The following is a 16,375-nucleotide window of genomic DNA, read 5'->3' on the forward strand; positions in this document are numbered from 1 at the left end:
AAACAAGTAATGATTTTGACCGGTAACGATACCAACATCACGTGGAAAACTACTGTGACAGGACAGATAATAATTAAAATGTACGCTGTTCTATAAAATAATAATATTATATTATTAGTGATATATACATTTTTACTTTTTGAAAAAAGTGCACATTTAATACTAAAAATTAAAAATTTATATCACTAAGTGCCTCACTAAATCATTAGAGGTTATGAAATTGTAAAGGACGCAGCACATATTTGATATAATTACATTCATGTTTTCAAAAAGTTTTATTCTGATAACTTCAAGATGTATCAAGGTTTGTTCAGTATATTATTATGAAGGTCGTCGTGTAATAGAAGCTAACTACGAATTATAACAAAATTGTACATTTCAATTCATAGTTAATTATAGTAACTAAGTATATTGGAATGAATACTTTTCATTTTGAGGCATTTTTTTTAAATATTATATATAAATAATATAATATTTCCGAAGGTTCTTGAAAATATAGTATCAAGACTTATCATGTGTGTGCCGTGCCTACTTCATATTATAATAAAATTTTTGGCGGTAATTTAAAACGTGTAATGAACATCTTATACTGTATTATTTCGCTTTAAAGGTATAATGAACGGCCACTAAAAAGGATCTTCTAGGATTGCAGGCGCAAGAATGGCAGGACGACGATATATATAGTCGTATATCGTCGTGAAGAACCGAAGGTATGGTGAGTGTATTAATTTGCTTACCAGAGCAGAGCCCCAACGGGACATCGCACTTTGGATTCCAGTATCGTTTTTTGGAGATCCCGAAGTGCTCCACCTATCGCTGAGGACAGGGTTTAGAGGATAAAAATCCCATATTAAACGCGGTGTCGCTCCCACGGTACGTGCTAACTATTAAAAAGTCGAATTATTTATTATTAAGATTTCCTTACTAGTTAGTAGAGTAAAATAACTAAAAAGACTAGCACCATTTGTTTGTCTTGGAATTGCCCATTTTAATCTGAGGCTGATGCATAAACACATTACTATCGATTTTATAACTACTGTTATGTAGTTGTATGCATGTTAGCTTTGATGAATGCACTGCTATGACGCTATATATCTTGTATTCTATTCTTTATATTCTAGCTCTGCCAATATATAGTGCAGAGAGTTCACCTGATGGAAAGTAATCTCCGTATACAATAACAGGAACATTGTCATTGCATCCTCATATTGCATATTTTTGAAGGTGGTAGAATCCTTTGTGGTTCGAGTCCAGCGGCACTACCGCCACACCTACTGCCTCATAACAGCAGTGTTAGGCGCTGCTGTGTTCCTTTTTGAAGGGTGTGGTAAGGGAGACAGACTTTTCCGAAGCGTTCCAGCTTAGTTCTCAGGGTAGCGGCGCATCTGTGGCCGACCTCAGGTAGGAATATCTAATTCTATCTGGGGTTGATTACAGATGTCCATGGGTGGTAGTAGCCACTTACTATCAGGTGCAAGCTCGTCTGCTACTCCTATATTAAAAAAAAAAAAAACCTTGACTTTGAAGATACCTTGACTCTTACACCTATATGAAGGGCACTCCGAGAGTTTTCCTTTGTGAAAAGATCTATAATTCACTTATGGAATACCAGAAAAAATTACAAAATTATTGCAACTATTACAGTGATTTTTAAATAACTACCATTTGTTATAAAATAACAAAATTCAATTTTAATTCTTTCAATTACGGTTGTTATGGGACTAGACCTGACTGGCACATCCCTGTAGTTCCGGGACCAGAATAGGGCTACGGTATCCCCTGCCTGTCTTAAGAGGCGACTAAAAGAGGGCTTCCGGGATTGCGGACGGCAAGAGTGGGAGCTCGAACGGCCCAGCCAGCAACCCCGGGAAGGACGGCGGTATGTGTGGTCGCATACAGTCGTGAACACCAGATGGTGTGGTAAGTTTCAAGCTCACCTGGGCGGAGTCCGACGGGTCAACGCGCCAAGTGGACTCCGGATGCGTTCCGTTGGAGATCCTGGAGTCCTCTATGCAGCGCCGAGGATGACCACCGGGGGAGTTTTAGTGCGGTAAGAATCCCACATAACCCTTTGTCGCTCCTACGGCACCGGGTACCTTTTGAAGGTTTCCCTTCGTTAACAAAAAAACAACAGACCTGACTGGCACATTTCAAGTATTCCTTTGCTGTGCTATTATGCTATATAGATACTGCGGTCCCAGAAATTATTTAAAAAATAAAGACTTTATTATTTTTTAAAACTGATTTATTTCGTTTTTGTTACATAGGAGTTAATTTATTAACGTGGTTGCAAAAATATCTTCTTCACCAACAAGTTATAGACCAATTTAATTTTAATTTCGCATTTTATTGATTAGGTAACAAAAATATAATTATGTAGTAATTTATCGTTACCTTATTATAAGATATAACAAGATTTAAAACACTATTGTTACTGGTATTAACAAAATGGTTGACATTTAGTTGGAAGGGAGTCACAAAATGGTCCCAAAATGATAATTTTGAAAGGGTTTACTTATTATTAGTATACCAAATTGTTTACAGAAAATAATAAAATTGGTAAGAAAATGAAATAAACATTGAATCCAACCAACCTCTGAAACTCCTAACAGAATTTAGCTAAATATTTCTATAGTTTACTTTTAAAATTTAAATTGAGCGAATGATTACAATACGCCGACTATATATATTTAATAATTTTGTTATTAATAACATAAACATAATTGAAAAATCTATAAAAATTCTATAAAAAGTACACATAAATTAGTTATGGCATAAAAATTATATCTAAACATCTATAAATCTCAAATTAACCTAATTTAAGTACAATGATCACGGTGTATGCATATAAATAAAATGACAAAATGTGATGACAGATCTGTTAAGGGGGCGTTCCACATGCACAATAAAACGACCGCGGTCGTTTGAAGGCCTCACTCTTATACAAAAAAGTGAGAGGCAATGTAACATGGTCGTTATTGGCAGGTGGAATGCGTAAGTATATTGTTAAATTGCAATACATTTTATAATTTACTAATGAGTGTATTATCTAATCTTTATACAAAGCGGTTTTTGTGCTGAGAATGTACACATGTCAGTAAGTAATATTTGACCATAATTTTTATTGGACATAAATGAAATCGAAATTAAAAACCGAATAAGGTAACGTTCTTAATTTCATACATATATTATAAAAGTTATATACATTTTTTGTTCCAATCGGAATGTTTTCGTCTGTCCGTTGTTAACACACCATTTATCACGACATCACTATATTAATTTCGATATGCCACTAAAAATAACATTCCACATACATATTTAATACTGAAACAGTCTCAGTGCTTCATTTACTTAGTACTATAAGGCAAATTGCTTTTAAATTTTACTGTGTCCAAATTTCACATTTTCAATTACGGAACTAGATTTGTTTATCGTGTCTGACACTGATTGTTTATTGTTTCACTCAACGGGGTGGTCTAGTGGAACTATGTCAATCAGGAGGAGCCGAATTCTGCCATCCATGTGAGGTACTTCTGTATGTCGCCCTTGGAGACGGACTTGTTGCACTTGGCGAGTGCTTCCATGAAGTCCTGTTTGGTGACTGGCAGGTCGAGTTCCTCCTTGGCAAGTTGCTTGATTTGTTCTGGCTTCAGGCCGGCGATCTTGCGACGCATTGACATCATTGATGCGTCCCTGTTGAATAAAATACAAAATATACTTGAGCTGTAGAAAGGTAAATAATAAAATTTTATTAAAATACTTAAAGTTGTTAATTATTTATTCATGTTATTTATTAAAACATCGAAATAGTTTTTACGACATTTGTAAACTTTACGAAGGTTTAACTTATAATCGTCCATCTATACTAATATTATAAATAAAGAGGAAAACTTTGTTTGTTTGTTTGATTGTAATGAATATGCTCAAAAACTACTAGACCGATTTTAAAAATTCTTTCACCATTCGAAAGCTACATTATCCACGAGTAACATAGGCTATATTTTATATGAAATATTTTTGATAAATAGATTTTGAGGCGGTACAAAGTTTGCCGGGTCAGCTAGTATGTTATAAAAGTCTCACATTTTTGCTTAAGTCTAATTGTTTCTCTATTGCTTGTGTATCACTACGTTTATGTTTAAGGTTGGTTGTTAACTTCAATCGTAATTATGTTAGCATGTTTGTTTGCATACAACAATCTCGTGGACTCGCTATGTCCATGGACAATTTGACTTTAATCATTTTCCTAAGTTAACATATGAAGATTATAACACCAATTCTCGAAAAAACGTCCCTATATTACCTTTATCTCAGATTTGTGAAAATAATTAATATACAAACCTGTATTTATATGGTGTATTAATCGAATCTATCAATTATTTTTTATTCTGTTAGCAACTCACCTGCAAACATTAGTAATATCCGCGCCGGAGTACCCATCAAGTTTCTTAGCGATGGCTCGGAGGTCGACCTCGGGGTCCAGCTTGACCTCGCGCAGGTTGATCTGCAGTAGGGCTTCGCGTCCCTCCTGCGTGGGCAGCGGGATGTAGATGCGCTTCTCGAGTCGCCGGCGGAGCGCCTCGTCGATATCCCACGGGAAGTTAGTCGCCGCTAGAACCATCACCACCTGGGACGTCGAAATGGTGTTTTAGTTACCGATGATTTCTACAATACGCTGATATCTCCAATTTGCTGTTGCGACGCGACACATTTCTATATTCAGAGCGGACTAGCAGTTTGAAGCGGGCTATACAAGTAATAAAGTGGTGACGTCGCTATAATCAAACCGCAAAAAGCCATCACATTTAAAAGGTATTTTCTGGACCTTTTATTGGCTAACATTAACTGTAAGCTGGTTACCTTAGCGGGCTCGTCGGTGGCGGAGCCGAGCCCGTCCATCTGCACGAGCAGCTCGGACTTGACGCGGCGCGACGCCTCGTGCTCGCTGTCGGAGCCGCGCCGCGAGCACAGCGAGTCGATCTCGTCGATGAAGATCGTGCTCGGCGCGTAGAACCGCGCCTGATTGGTGTATATTACTTATTAATAAGTTATATTTAGTAAGCGTTTCAATCTTGTTTTACATATATAAAGTTTGAGTCCTGATGAAGAAAGAAGAAAATCTGTGTGTGTACTAATGTGTATACATAAGAAGTTATGCTTCTTTGTCGTATTTAATCAGAAAAAGAAACGTTCGCAAGAAATAAAAATATTATAAAACAAAAGATATTAGAAATTTTAAAACTTGACACGACACATATCGTAACGCATATTATAATTATATCATTTTTCTGACATATTTGCACTATTAACATAGCTATATAATGTTTATGGTGTCGGTTTAAAAAAAATCCTCTTATCATTTTTCCCCAAAGGCCCCAAAAGAAGTTTAACTTTATAAATATTGTGTTTAAGGAAATATATTTATCGAGGAATACTTTTCTGGATTATTATATTTCTATTTATAGTCTTTTTCATTTAATAATTATATTGCTAAACATGTGTATTATGTACAATAATCGAGTATCATATTCTATATCATCTGCTCATCAATACTATGAGTGAGTATGAATATAATGTATTTATAATTATGTATCTGTGTCAATGTCAACGAGAAATTGTTTGTGATGCAAATATTTCAAGAAAGCTCTTTGATTATAATTTACAAGAGAATTAGCAAATACTTAAGACTATGATGAAATTCATTCATTCATTTCATATTATGGGATTCTCAAAATTATTTGTAATTATTAATAATTATATTATGTTAGCAACATACTTGGTTAAAACTCAGCCTTGATCGAAGAGTTCAGGGTTCGAAACCCAAAAGGCATGCACCTCCAACTTTTAAAATAGTTATGTGCATATTAGAAATTAATTGTTACATTCTTTAACGGATTAGGGAAAACACTGCGAGCAAACCAGCATCTGAGATTTATTTAAAAACAAAAAAGTTATTAAAAGTATCGAAAGACTGCTAATTCTCACTTGGCCAGCAGTGGACTATGGCCTAAACCCCTGCTTAACAGTAGAACAGCAATGGTTTGATGACTATGTTACAAAAAAAAGAGTATTAATAATAGTCAATTAGGTTTTGGATTAAGAAATTAATTATCACTTGCTAAAACGGTGAAGGAAAACATCGAGAGGAAACCTACATACCTGAGAGATTTATAAAAAAAAATCTCAAAGGTGTGTGAAGTCTACCAATACGCACTTGACCAGCGCGGTGGACTATGGCCTAATCCTTCTCATTCTGAGAGGAGACCCGTACCCAGAGCAGTGGGACACTAATGGGTTGATGATGAGGTTTTGGATTGTATCTATCTTTTTAACATCACACATGTTATCCGAGCCGACATTTACACCAAACACTAACCATTTCAAACAACAACCGCACGAGCTTCTCCGACTCTCCGCGGTACTTTGACGTTAGCGTGGACGAGGACACGTTGAAGAAAGTGGTCCCGCATTCAGTGGCCACCGCCTTCGCCAGCATCGTCTTGCCGGTGCCCGGGGGACCCACCATCAACACTCCCTTCCACGGCCGGCGGATACCCTGGAAAACAGATGAATTGAATTAAATTTTGTAAGCAATTAAATTAGAGAATATTTAAATCAAATTAAAATTTGTAAATGATGTAATTATATTTTTAAATAATAAAATACACTCTATTTCAAATGTATAATCATGTTAAAAGTTTGCACGAGACTATGAACAAAATTTTATTTTAAATGAGTGTGTCAAAGTGAGAATGAGAATTAAAAGAAGTCTCTAAATTATGATCTTTTGAAATTCGTATTCTTAAATACACAATAAATTAATGCCTTAGCTGCTGAATGTTTTTGTATATTTCTATGTGTACCAAATTTCAAAAAAATATTTAGATTTATTATTTAGAAGTATTTAGAGTATTATGCCAAATTGTAATATCATACCTTGAAGAAATCAGGCATCCACATTGGCAAGACTACAGCTTCTTCTAATAAGCGTTTAGCTTCCGTCAGGTCAGCGATGTCGTCCCATCTTATATTAGGGTTCTTTTGTACTATATCTCTTTCTGTAATTCAACACAAAACAGCTTATGAGAATAACTAATGACATTAATCAGCGAATACATATACGGTTATAATAATAGTTCAAATAAAAAAAAATGATTCAGGCGAAATATTATAAATTTAAACTTTCAAAGATGGATAGATATACATAGACTTTATTATTATATTAACCTATAACTTAAACGTCAATGTAATTTGAAAGTCTCATTTATGTGATTTTACATATATAAGTTACTATATTTATTATCTACCCTACTTGTCATAACTCGTGTGGTAATTGCTCATTAAACCCTTCATTTTCTACGTAGTTTTGACAATCAGCTGTAAACCATTTAAGAGTGCCTTCCTTACCGAGCATGTCGACTAGATCTCCGTCCGAAGCGGAGGGTGGTTCGAAGCGTTTCTCGTCTTCCTTGTGTTTCTCGTCATCAGTATCACCGTTATTATTGTCTCTGTCTTGTTTGTCTTTACTCGTGTGGTCCTTATTGTTTGCTTCTTTTGTTTTTGCTGGAATAAATAACATCAATTTGGTTGAAAGTTGGTAACTAGTGGCATACTATAAATATTCCTTTAAAGTTATTAATAGAAATAAAGCCATCACGACATGCAATTTATATTTTATGATATATTAGTATGCGTAATACTAAGTATTGTCAGTATGTTTCAGACAATATGTGTAATACAATTAGTCTGGGCAAATGTTTGCTTCCACTATCTACACTACAGTTAGTACTATTATATTCTAATCGAATTTGTTTAGGAATAAAGATATAAGCTATTTTTGGTTTCCTGATATCGTCATGTCAAATCATCATCAGGTATATGAGTTAACTATTAAGATCCGTTTAGTTTGACTCTGGTGGTTCCACCGTTTCACATATTTCTGTTTTATAGCAGTGGTCAGTACCACTGGTGTAAGATTTAAGGTATGATGGCAAAGAGGAATCGCATAAGATGTACCCACTTATTAATAATTACCTTTCCAATTTACGCTAATCAAAAATCGAAATTTGACAATGTCTAGTATGAAGAAATGATCAAATGGCGATCTTTGGTAGGCGAAACATTGGATAGATTTATTATTAAAAACAGGCGTTAGTCGTCAGGCACTTGACTACAGATATATGTTGTCCACATTGACCGCTTAGACTTATATACCACGTCAAGTAAAAAAAAAGTTAAAATTAAACACACTGCTGGGTTAGAACATGTTGTACTCACCACTATGAGCCTTATTCGTGTTAATTTTGGGGTTTTTCACATCAGAGGTCTTTCGATTTGAGGTGGTCGCGTTTCGATGTCCGGTGGTCGGTTTCTTTGCGTCCGCTGTCCGGTTGTTCCGTGGGTTGTTGCGTGCTGACTTCATCGTTGGTGGACCCCTGGGGAGTGACAACAGAAGTATACCATTAGTATTATACATATTTTATATTTATATAAAAGACAACATCGACTAAAACTAAGAAATAAACATGTTTTTTAAGGCTTCTCTTTAAGCCTATACACAGCTAGCGAAAATTTAATTTTTACCGCAGAAGGAATATCAAAATTCACAATTTAGTTTACATCTGACCATGAATGGAACTCGAAACTATTAATAAAAATAGCTATTCAATTTTACAAATTGATACAATGTTTACAATACTCAGTATTCATAATTCATTAATGAATATGCACACACATTCTTGAGAAAAGTAAAGTCATTCGTTTTAAATTATGATTTTTTGGCAAGTTCAAAATGTAGTTCTATTCTGGTTGTAAACCAGGTGGGGTAAATGGTCATTGACGGATTTCAACTAAGATTCCATAAAAACATATGTATGTTATGTCAGACGTACATAAATCACATAAGAGTGTTAGAAAAAAATTTAACATGAGAACGTTAACCAAATTCATTAGCCGCTGACATTCAAAAGTTTGAGAAACGGAAGTTCCTTTAACTAGCGCTAAATATAACGGCGACGCCATTATTTGCTGTTGACAACATCTCTTTTAAAGTCATATAAAGAGAAATATATTTAAAGTATACTTCAGCGGAAATTGCTTTGGGTTTAAACGTTAATGATATTTCGAAATAGACGTCGTTATGTGAAGTTATACTAATACTAGTTTCCGGTAGCGACCTCGGTCGATTAGAACAAGTTATGGATTGATTGAATGGGTTAAGTAAGATCTTAACATGGCCAGTTGCGCCCGTAACCAATGAATAGCTTGTGACTGAAAGATTTTTTATCATTTGTAATTAATTGAACCATGTCTTTAAATGTTAGTGCTAATTCTTCTTCTCAATCTTAAAGTACCGTATGTTAGGACTATTTAAAAATGCATATAAAAACCGAATAGTTTTTGTGCAAAAGGGAACAATTTTACAGACCGTTTGTGGCTTGAATGACGGTCTTCCAACCAATCATAATTATTGAGAAATAGAAATGTTACGTGAAAATAGTCCTTTTAAATCTATCCGTTTCTCTGGCCTATTCAAAACTTCAAAAGAAAATATTAAAACGAGAATATTTCTCGTGCAAAAAGGAACAAATAATTCATAGACTGTTTGTGAATTGAATGACGTTCATCCTATCATTCATAATTCATTGGCCCATAGAAATGTTACGTATTAATCGTCCTTCTCAACCCAAACCGTAACTTTGGACTATTCAAAGGTGAATACAATGAGCTATCCATGCCATCCTCAAGACTGAATCGGAACAATGACGTTTTAATCAGCACACCTTTGTGGAACCGACATTAATACTTATCAGGAACAGATTTGAGGGTGAAGTCTTTTGTTGAAGAAAGGGTTCCCTTGTGGCGTATAGTAAAAATATTATAAAAAGAAAAATCATAGCTAAAATCCGCATTAAAATATAAGCATGTCCAATAATAAAACGTATCTATTCATTCGAATATTATACGGCTTGCGTAGATTGTAAGACAGATGGGCCATTCCTAGTTGTTATGAGCGTTTCCGTTCTTAGCAGACATTAGTTAAGCCATTGGTCCCGGTTGTTGTTGATAAGCAGTTGTTAAACCTTGTCTTATCTCTTATATGAGTACGCAATCCACCTGATGGTAAGCGGCTACTGCAGTCCATGGCCATCTGTAATCTACCCCAGATAAGAGTCCTTATGACTATGGTCAGCCACAGATACGTTGCTAATGTTGCTATCCTTGGTTGGAATGCTTCGAAAATTTCAAACTCTTTACTCCGGAACGCAGCAGGGTTGAACTCTGCTATTATAAGGCAGAAGGCAGTATGGCGGTACTCTTTACGTGGTCGAACCACAAAGGATTTATCTTCAAAAAGAACATTAAAGCTTAGTAACAACGCTTACTTGTGTTCAACACTAGTGGGGGGTGGCCAGGCGTTGGGGTCTCTGTCGGGCGGTGGCGGCCATATGTCCGGGTCTATCTCGTGCGGCGCCGGCGCCCACATCTGGTCCCGAGTCGGCAGGTCTTCGTAGTCTGAAAATAATAACAATTATGAGAAAAACATATTATTATATTTATTTTCTGAATTACCAAAATAAATAATGATTAGTAATTTAAATAATAATGTTTAGTAATAGTCAATCTAATATTTTTCATTTAGATAATATCTTAACTCTTTACATTTGCCTCTGTTTCTGCTTCTAGTAGGCAGAAATTGACACATTTGACCTTTTCGTAGGTAAATATTGTATGTTTAATTAATTATGTTTAATTAATTAATTATGAGAATTATAGAAAAACATTGCTTCATTTTTGGAATTTTGGACGTATTGCGCTTTCGCTCATGGAACACCTTTTTAAACCTTTTGTCCTTTATAGATTTTGACATAACGCACATTTAATTCGAACCTTTCTTCTTAGAGAAGTAGATCACATACAGATCTGGCGACTACGTCCGACATCGTGTAAACATGTTCTCGGAAACACCAACACTTTTTGCTCGGGAAACTACCAACCTGCATTCACTTAAACTCGACTTAATAAAGATTGTAACCCATAGTGACGTCATTTCTATTTCCCTCACACTTCTTTTATATACATACTACGTAAACGACACACATATACAAAAAAAATATTGGATTACAATCTTTACTGAACCAACCCTCTCGCTTCTTCTCTACACTGCGCGAGCGAGACACATATACGAAAGTCATTTTTAAAAACAATCTTTACTGAACCAAGTTATAAAGCAAAACCTTTTTCAACGCAGTGCCTGTGAATGTGCAACCAGTTTTTGTACGCACAAAAAGCGTCGAGTTAACGTCTGAAAGGTCAAAACGTCTGAAACCAGACGGAGGTTTAAGTTTTTTGTAATTAATGTAACGGTCCATCATAATAATTGTTGAGCCAGATAACGCGTCGACCCGACAGTGTTATCGAGAGTAACGTTGACGAAGTAACAGAATAGACTTCTAATATATTTGTTTTTTTTTTATAGAAAAAATTGGATGCGCTTTATTTCCCCGACAGTGATATCGAGGCGACAGTAGACGAAGAAATAGAATAGACATATTTTTTCAATAGAGGAGATTTGATGTATGTAATTTTCGGTAATTAATTTAACGTTTTATCATAATTGTTGAGCCAGATAACGCGTCGACCTGACAATGTTATCGAGAGTAACGTTGACGAAGTAACAAAATAGACTTGTAATAGATTTGTTTTTATTTTAATAGAGAAAATTGGATGCGTTTTATGGCCCCGACAGTGATATCGAGGTGACCGTGGACGAAGAAACAGAATAGACATATTTTTTCCAATAGAGGAGTTTGAATGCATGTAGTGTTCGGTAAGTAATGTAACGGTGTATCGTTTGTTGAGCCAGATAACACATCGACCCGACACTGTTATCGAGAGTAACGTTGACGAAGCAACAGTATAGACTCCCTTTTTTTAATTGAACATAATGCATGTAGTTATTTTGTAATTAATGTAACGGTGGATCATAATTGCCGAGCTAATTAACGTATCGATTAAGAGAGTAACGTAGACGAACTTAAATAATAGACTCGAAATAGGTTTTTTTTTCTCTCAATCTGCCTCCTGATTAGCGTAGATACGCGATACACGCTTTAAGGAATGTTTTTTTTAAAATTACATGTTATAATTCCCCATGTTGTCAATGTTATAGACACATATTTCTATAAACTTCGAAAAAAAATACCGTACAATAAACCGTACCGTACAAAAATACGTACCTCTATAATCGATATAATTCACTACAAAAGCAGAATCTTGAATTAGGCGTGTATTAAATACTATAGTGACATCGTATAAAAAGAATATCGGAGTCTATTTAATACCTGTCTCAAGAGTTTCAAGTTGTAAAAGTCGGAGTCTATTTATCATCTTTGTTTCAAAGTGTAAAAGTTTCAAGTCATCCAACGGGTACCGTGGCGCGAGGTGGCACACTTTCAAAACCAGATGAGTGATGGGTTCGTTTAAAAAACGCTACCAAAAGTGGTTCGAAGCCTGGAAGGAAAGCCGTTCCCTCGGAATGCCCTTCCGTGCGCTTAATGAGTTCTCGCGTATAAACGTATTTAACGGCTGTTTTCCTTTGAAATACTTATTAACTGTTGTAACATATGAAAACGTAATTTAGTAAGCGTTCACGCGATCTTAATCAAAATAAATTCGTAGTTGTTATAAAAAAATATTTGCGAAATATTTAATGCCATGGACACTCAAAGACAACATCTAGACCCGGAACAGAAATATAAAATCATTATTTAAATATCTGTTTGGCCCGAGGATCGAACCCAGTTCCCACAGCGTCTCAGACACGTCAGCCACCGTAAGGTGACCGCTCTGCTACGCGGGTTGTTATCGGATTAATTGAAGATATTAATTTCGTCCATTTTAGTTCTGTATATTTTAGTTGTATATCTAAATTATTCAATATATAATTACCGAGCTGCATCAAATGGTCGATTCTCGGCCGTGCCAGGGACTTCGAACATAAATTTACACGACTAGTACATCTCATTGCAATTTGTATTTAAGTAACGCACTAACATTGATCCCTTGCAATAACAAATACAAAAGTAAACAACTACTAAATTACCAACTTACAAACTTCAAAATCAACCCTAAAATGAGTACCTTCATACAACTATACTTCTCCATCCCTTCTACAGCTTGTCTCAAATCCTTGCAATACAAATAAATACTAAAGTCCCCACATATTTCGAAATCAACCGTAAAATGAATACCTACATACAACTATAGTTTTCAATCCCTTCTACAACTCATCTTGTGCCTAATAGCTCGCAGACGAGTCCACTAGTGGTACTTATACGCAATTTCTTCCTCGCCATTAAGGTATTAAACGCATTTTCTCTCCCGTAATTACACTCTTTCACTCGATACCTAACATAATCTCTGTGTCTCTGCGGATAACTATGAGCATTTAGCATGCCTTCATATTTCACTTAAAGTAAGGATTGGTTAGTAGTTTTAATGATTCTTTTTATACGGCTGTGGAGGGGAATGTTTTTAGTTATTGAATGTTTTAGTTATTGAGAGAATAGTTTTTAGAGAGTATGTATGTATGTATGTATGTTTCATTCGTTAGCACTCCCTGCAGCATATGGAGTGTCGTTGGCTTCGTCTAAATTGTGAGTGAGATAGTTATATTTTAAAACAGTTGGGTTTATCTTTTTAGTAATTCTCTATTATTTATCTCAGGTGTACGGAACAAACGATAACCAAGAATTTGTAGTGAAAGATACGAATTTCCACAATTGGTATGTGTAATTAGGGGTAGGATAGGGGTAAAATTTTTAAAATTATGTGCGTATTATAAGTTATTTAGTACGTTTTAATGATTTTTGATAACATCTTGTTTTCAAATTTGTCGTAAGTTCCCTAAGTTATTAATAGTCAGGCCACCAGTTAACCCACCCTTCGCCAGAACTGAAACTATGGAAAATATAGAAAATGGTATGTTATTCTCAAAGAGGTTTTTCTACTGTTTCTTAGTGAAAAATAGTGCCAGCTATGGGACAGTGATAATAGTCATCAGTTATCATCATCAGCTTAAAAAAATCCCTTATTTCATAAATACAAACACTACAAATATAAATACGAAAGTTAAATTATATTTCATTCAAATACACAATGTAAAAGTTAAATCAAGTAGATATATTAATATCACAAGTAATTACGCTACGACTAGAACGTAACTCTATTCCATACGTCGACCTTTTTACCGGATGTCTAGATTTGCATAAGGTTAATCTTAATTACATAAAACACCAAGGCGACGTACAGTTACTCGCTGCATATGCGAACCAGTATCACGAATGGCAAGTGCACGTACAGTATTTACTTATAGTTGTCTAATTAACATTGGATAAGCGATAAGCGACGAATGATATATTGTATGGGAATGCTCGCGTTCATTAAAAACATTACCAAAAAACAAAATTATCGTCATAAATTAGATTGGTTCATATTTTGTTAAAATCAGGCCTTTTTAGTTTTTACTAAGGGCAAAAAATTCTCTTTACTTTTTTAATACACATTTAATGTTATTTTTTAAATTAAAGGTAAGTATCGTCACATTTTCTGTCTCTTTCCGTCAATAATATAAAGAAAAAAATAACATGCTTGCTTCAAAAATGCGGCATCTGTCCCACTTTACCCTAAGCCAAATAAACTTAAAATTCAAGCAAATTAGTCGCTCGTTACTCGTTCGTAATTAAACCAGTGCCTTATGACCAAGGAACCACAATCAAGTTTGTTTCATAAGGTTAGCTAATTAATCGAAGTGATATTGATTGGTACTGGAAAGATCACGTTTGTAGAACAAGTTAGGCAGACATGGCAAGATATGTGACCACTTGATCAGTCAGGATTTTAAAGAAAATGGTTTGTACTAAAGGGTTCGAATAACCCTTTAACTAAGCTGAATAACTAACTTCAAGATAGCATTTTTCAAGATAAAAGCCTAGCTATAAATTTAAAAAAATCTCAAAATTGGGAGGAAATGATTTATATATTTTTCTACATGTTCTAGCTATCACTGCTCAACCCAACAACGGAATCGCAGCTGACTTTAATGGGACTTCGTGATACAACATTCTGAAGCATTTTAAGAGTTATCGCCAGAGAGGAAATTGGTCATGAAAATTTGTGACTGGCTCTGAGACTATTAGATGCAGGGTTGATATGATCAGCATTTGGGTACAATATTAGATCAGCTCAATAGTGCAAAGTCCTATGAGAACCCCAAATTTCAACGCAATTTAAAAAGTAGAAGTATGTAGTTATAAAAATTGTTGCCCGTTTGACTTATACATCAAGCTTGTAATTATTACCTCTCACACAATATCGTGTTTAAAAAATAATTGCTTCAATACCACCACATTCGATTGATGAAGTCTTGAAAAAACAAAACTACGAACTAATCTAAAACAAGCAATTCGAGCTGAACAATAGTATACCTAGATAAAAGCTCTCAACTGAACCGCAGTGCTAGTCTTTATTTAAACCTGATTGGAAAGCGCGCTTATCAGATCGCCACGCTCGATCGGCGACCACACTACAGCCAGCATTGGGTAATTTTAGGGCAGAAACGCATCAGGCGTGTGAGACGCGCGTTTTTTCATGTAGTAGTGGTTATATAAAGGTAAAGGAAGTTAAATACATATTTTTTTATGAAATGAATAATAATTTATATAAAACAGAATTATGCATATTAAAACGTGTATTTTTTATAAATCAAAGAGAACCACGCCACCACTTTCAAATGTGCGGCGCACTGTGATTATTATTTAAGTTATTATAGTGACAAATGAACTTTTTTAAAATGGACCAGTTCTGTTTTTTTTTTACTTTTAGTATTGTCAGAAAATAAATACTTCAGCTAAGTTTCAACTGAATGACGTCAAAACGCTAGGTGTACAAAAAACCTTATAAAAACAATATTCAAGTAACACAGAGCTCGTGACGTACTTACATATTTATTGAAAACGTTACTAAGCGATCGTGACCAAACTTGGATTCGGCGGCTACCTATTAAATGTATTAAAAAAGATACTAAAGGAAATATAAAATTAGTTAAACTGACTTTTTTATATCCAAAAGCTACAGCAACAGAATGATATTGAAGGTCAATTAAATATAAACTTTGTGTTATGTATTTATACTTCAATTCAACGCAAATTGCAAGTCTGTTTTAGTGTTAATTAGATTAAAATGTTTTCTTAGTGTTTTGTTAATCTATGGTCGCCGACAGGAGGTCCGCGAGAACTAAAATAAACAGCGCAATGTATTTCTAATGTAAAGTAAATCCGTTTTTACACCACTTTATTTAGTTTAGAGAGAAAGG

General features: G+C 34.8%; 1 protein-coding gene across 2 annotated transcripts in view; it reads right to left on the bottom strand.

Moving 5' to 3' along the window:
- Positions 1–2,208: 2,208 nt before the first annotated feature.
- Kat60 (katanin p60) overlaps positions 2,209–16,375 on the bottom strand; it is a 48,793-nt gene continuing 34,626 nt past the window's right edge. For both annotated transcript variants that reach the window (XM_073077184.1, XM_073077185.1), the window contains exons 3-10: positions 10,386–10,515; positions 8,278–8,435; positions 7,408–7,563; positions 6,937–7,058; positions 6,377–6,556; positions 4,861–5,019; positions 4,404–4,627; positions 2,209–3,693 (exon numbers count right to left, since the gene is read on the bottom strand). In XM_073077184.1, the coding sequence (XP_072933285.1) occupies positions 3,495–3,693; positions 4,404–4,627; positions 4,861–5,019; positions 6,377–6,556; positions 6,937–7,058; positions 7,408–7,563; positions 8,278–8,435; positions 10,386–10,515 (1,328 nt within the window). In that variant the 3' untranslated portion in view covers positions 2,209–3,494. The remainder of the gene's footprint in view (positions 3,694–4,403; positions 4,628–4,860; positions 5,020–6,376; positions 6,557–6,936; positions 7,059–7,407; positions 7,564–8,277; positions 8,436–10,385; positions 10,516–16,375) is intronic.

This window comes from Epargyreus clarus, unplaced genomic scaffold (genome assembly GCF_041222505.1).
Source record: "Epargyreus clarus isolate Ecla_fem2 unplaced genomic scaffold, WU_Ecla_fem_2.2 ptg000010l, whole genome shotgun sequence".
Classification (NCBI taxonomy): domain Eukaryota; kingdom Metazoa; phylum Arthropoda; class Insecta; order Lepidoptera; family Hesperiidae; genus Epargyreus; species Epargyreus clarus.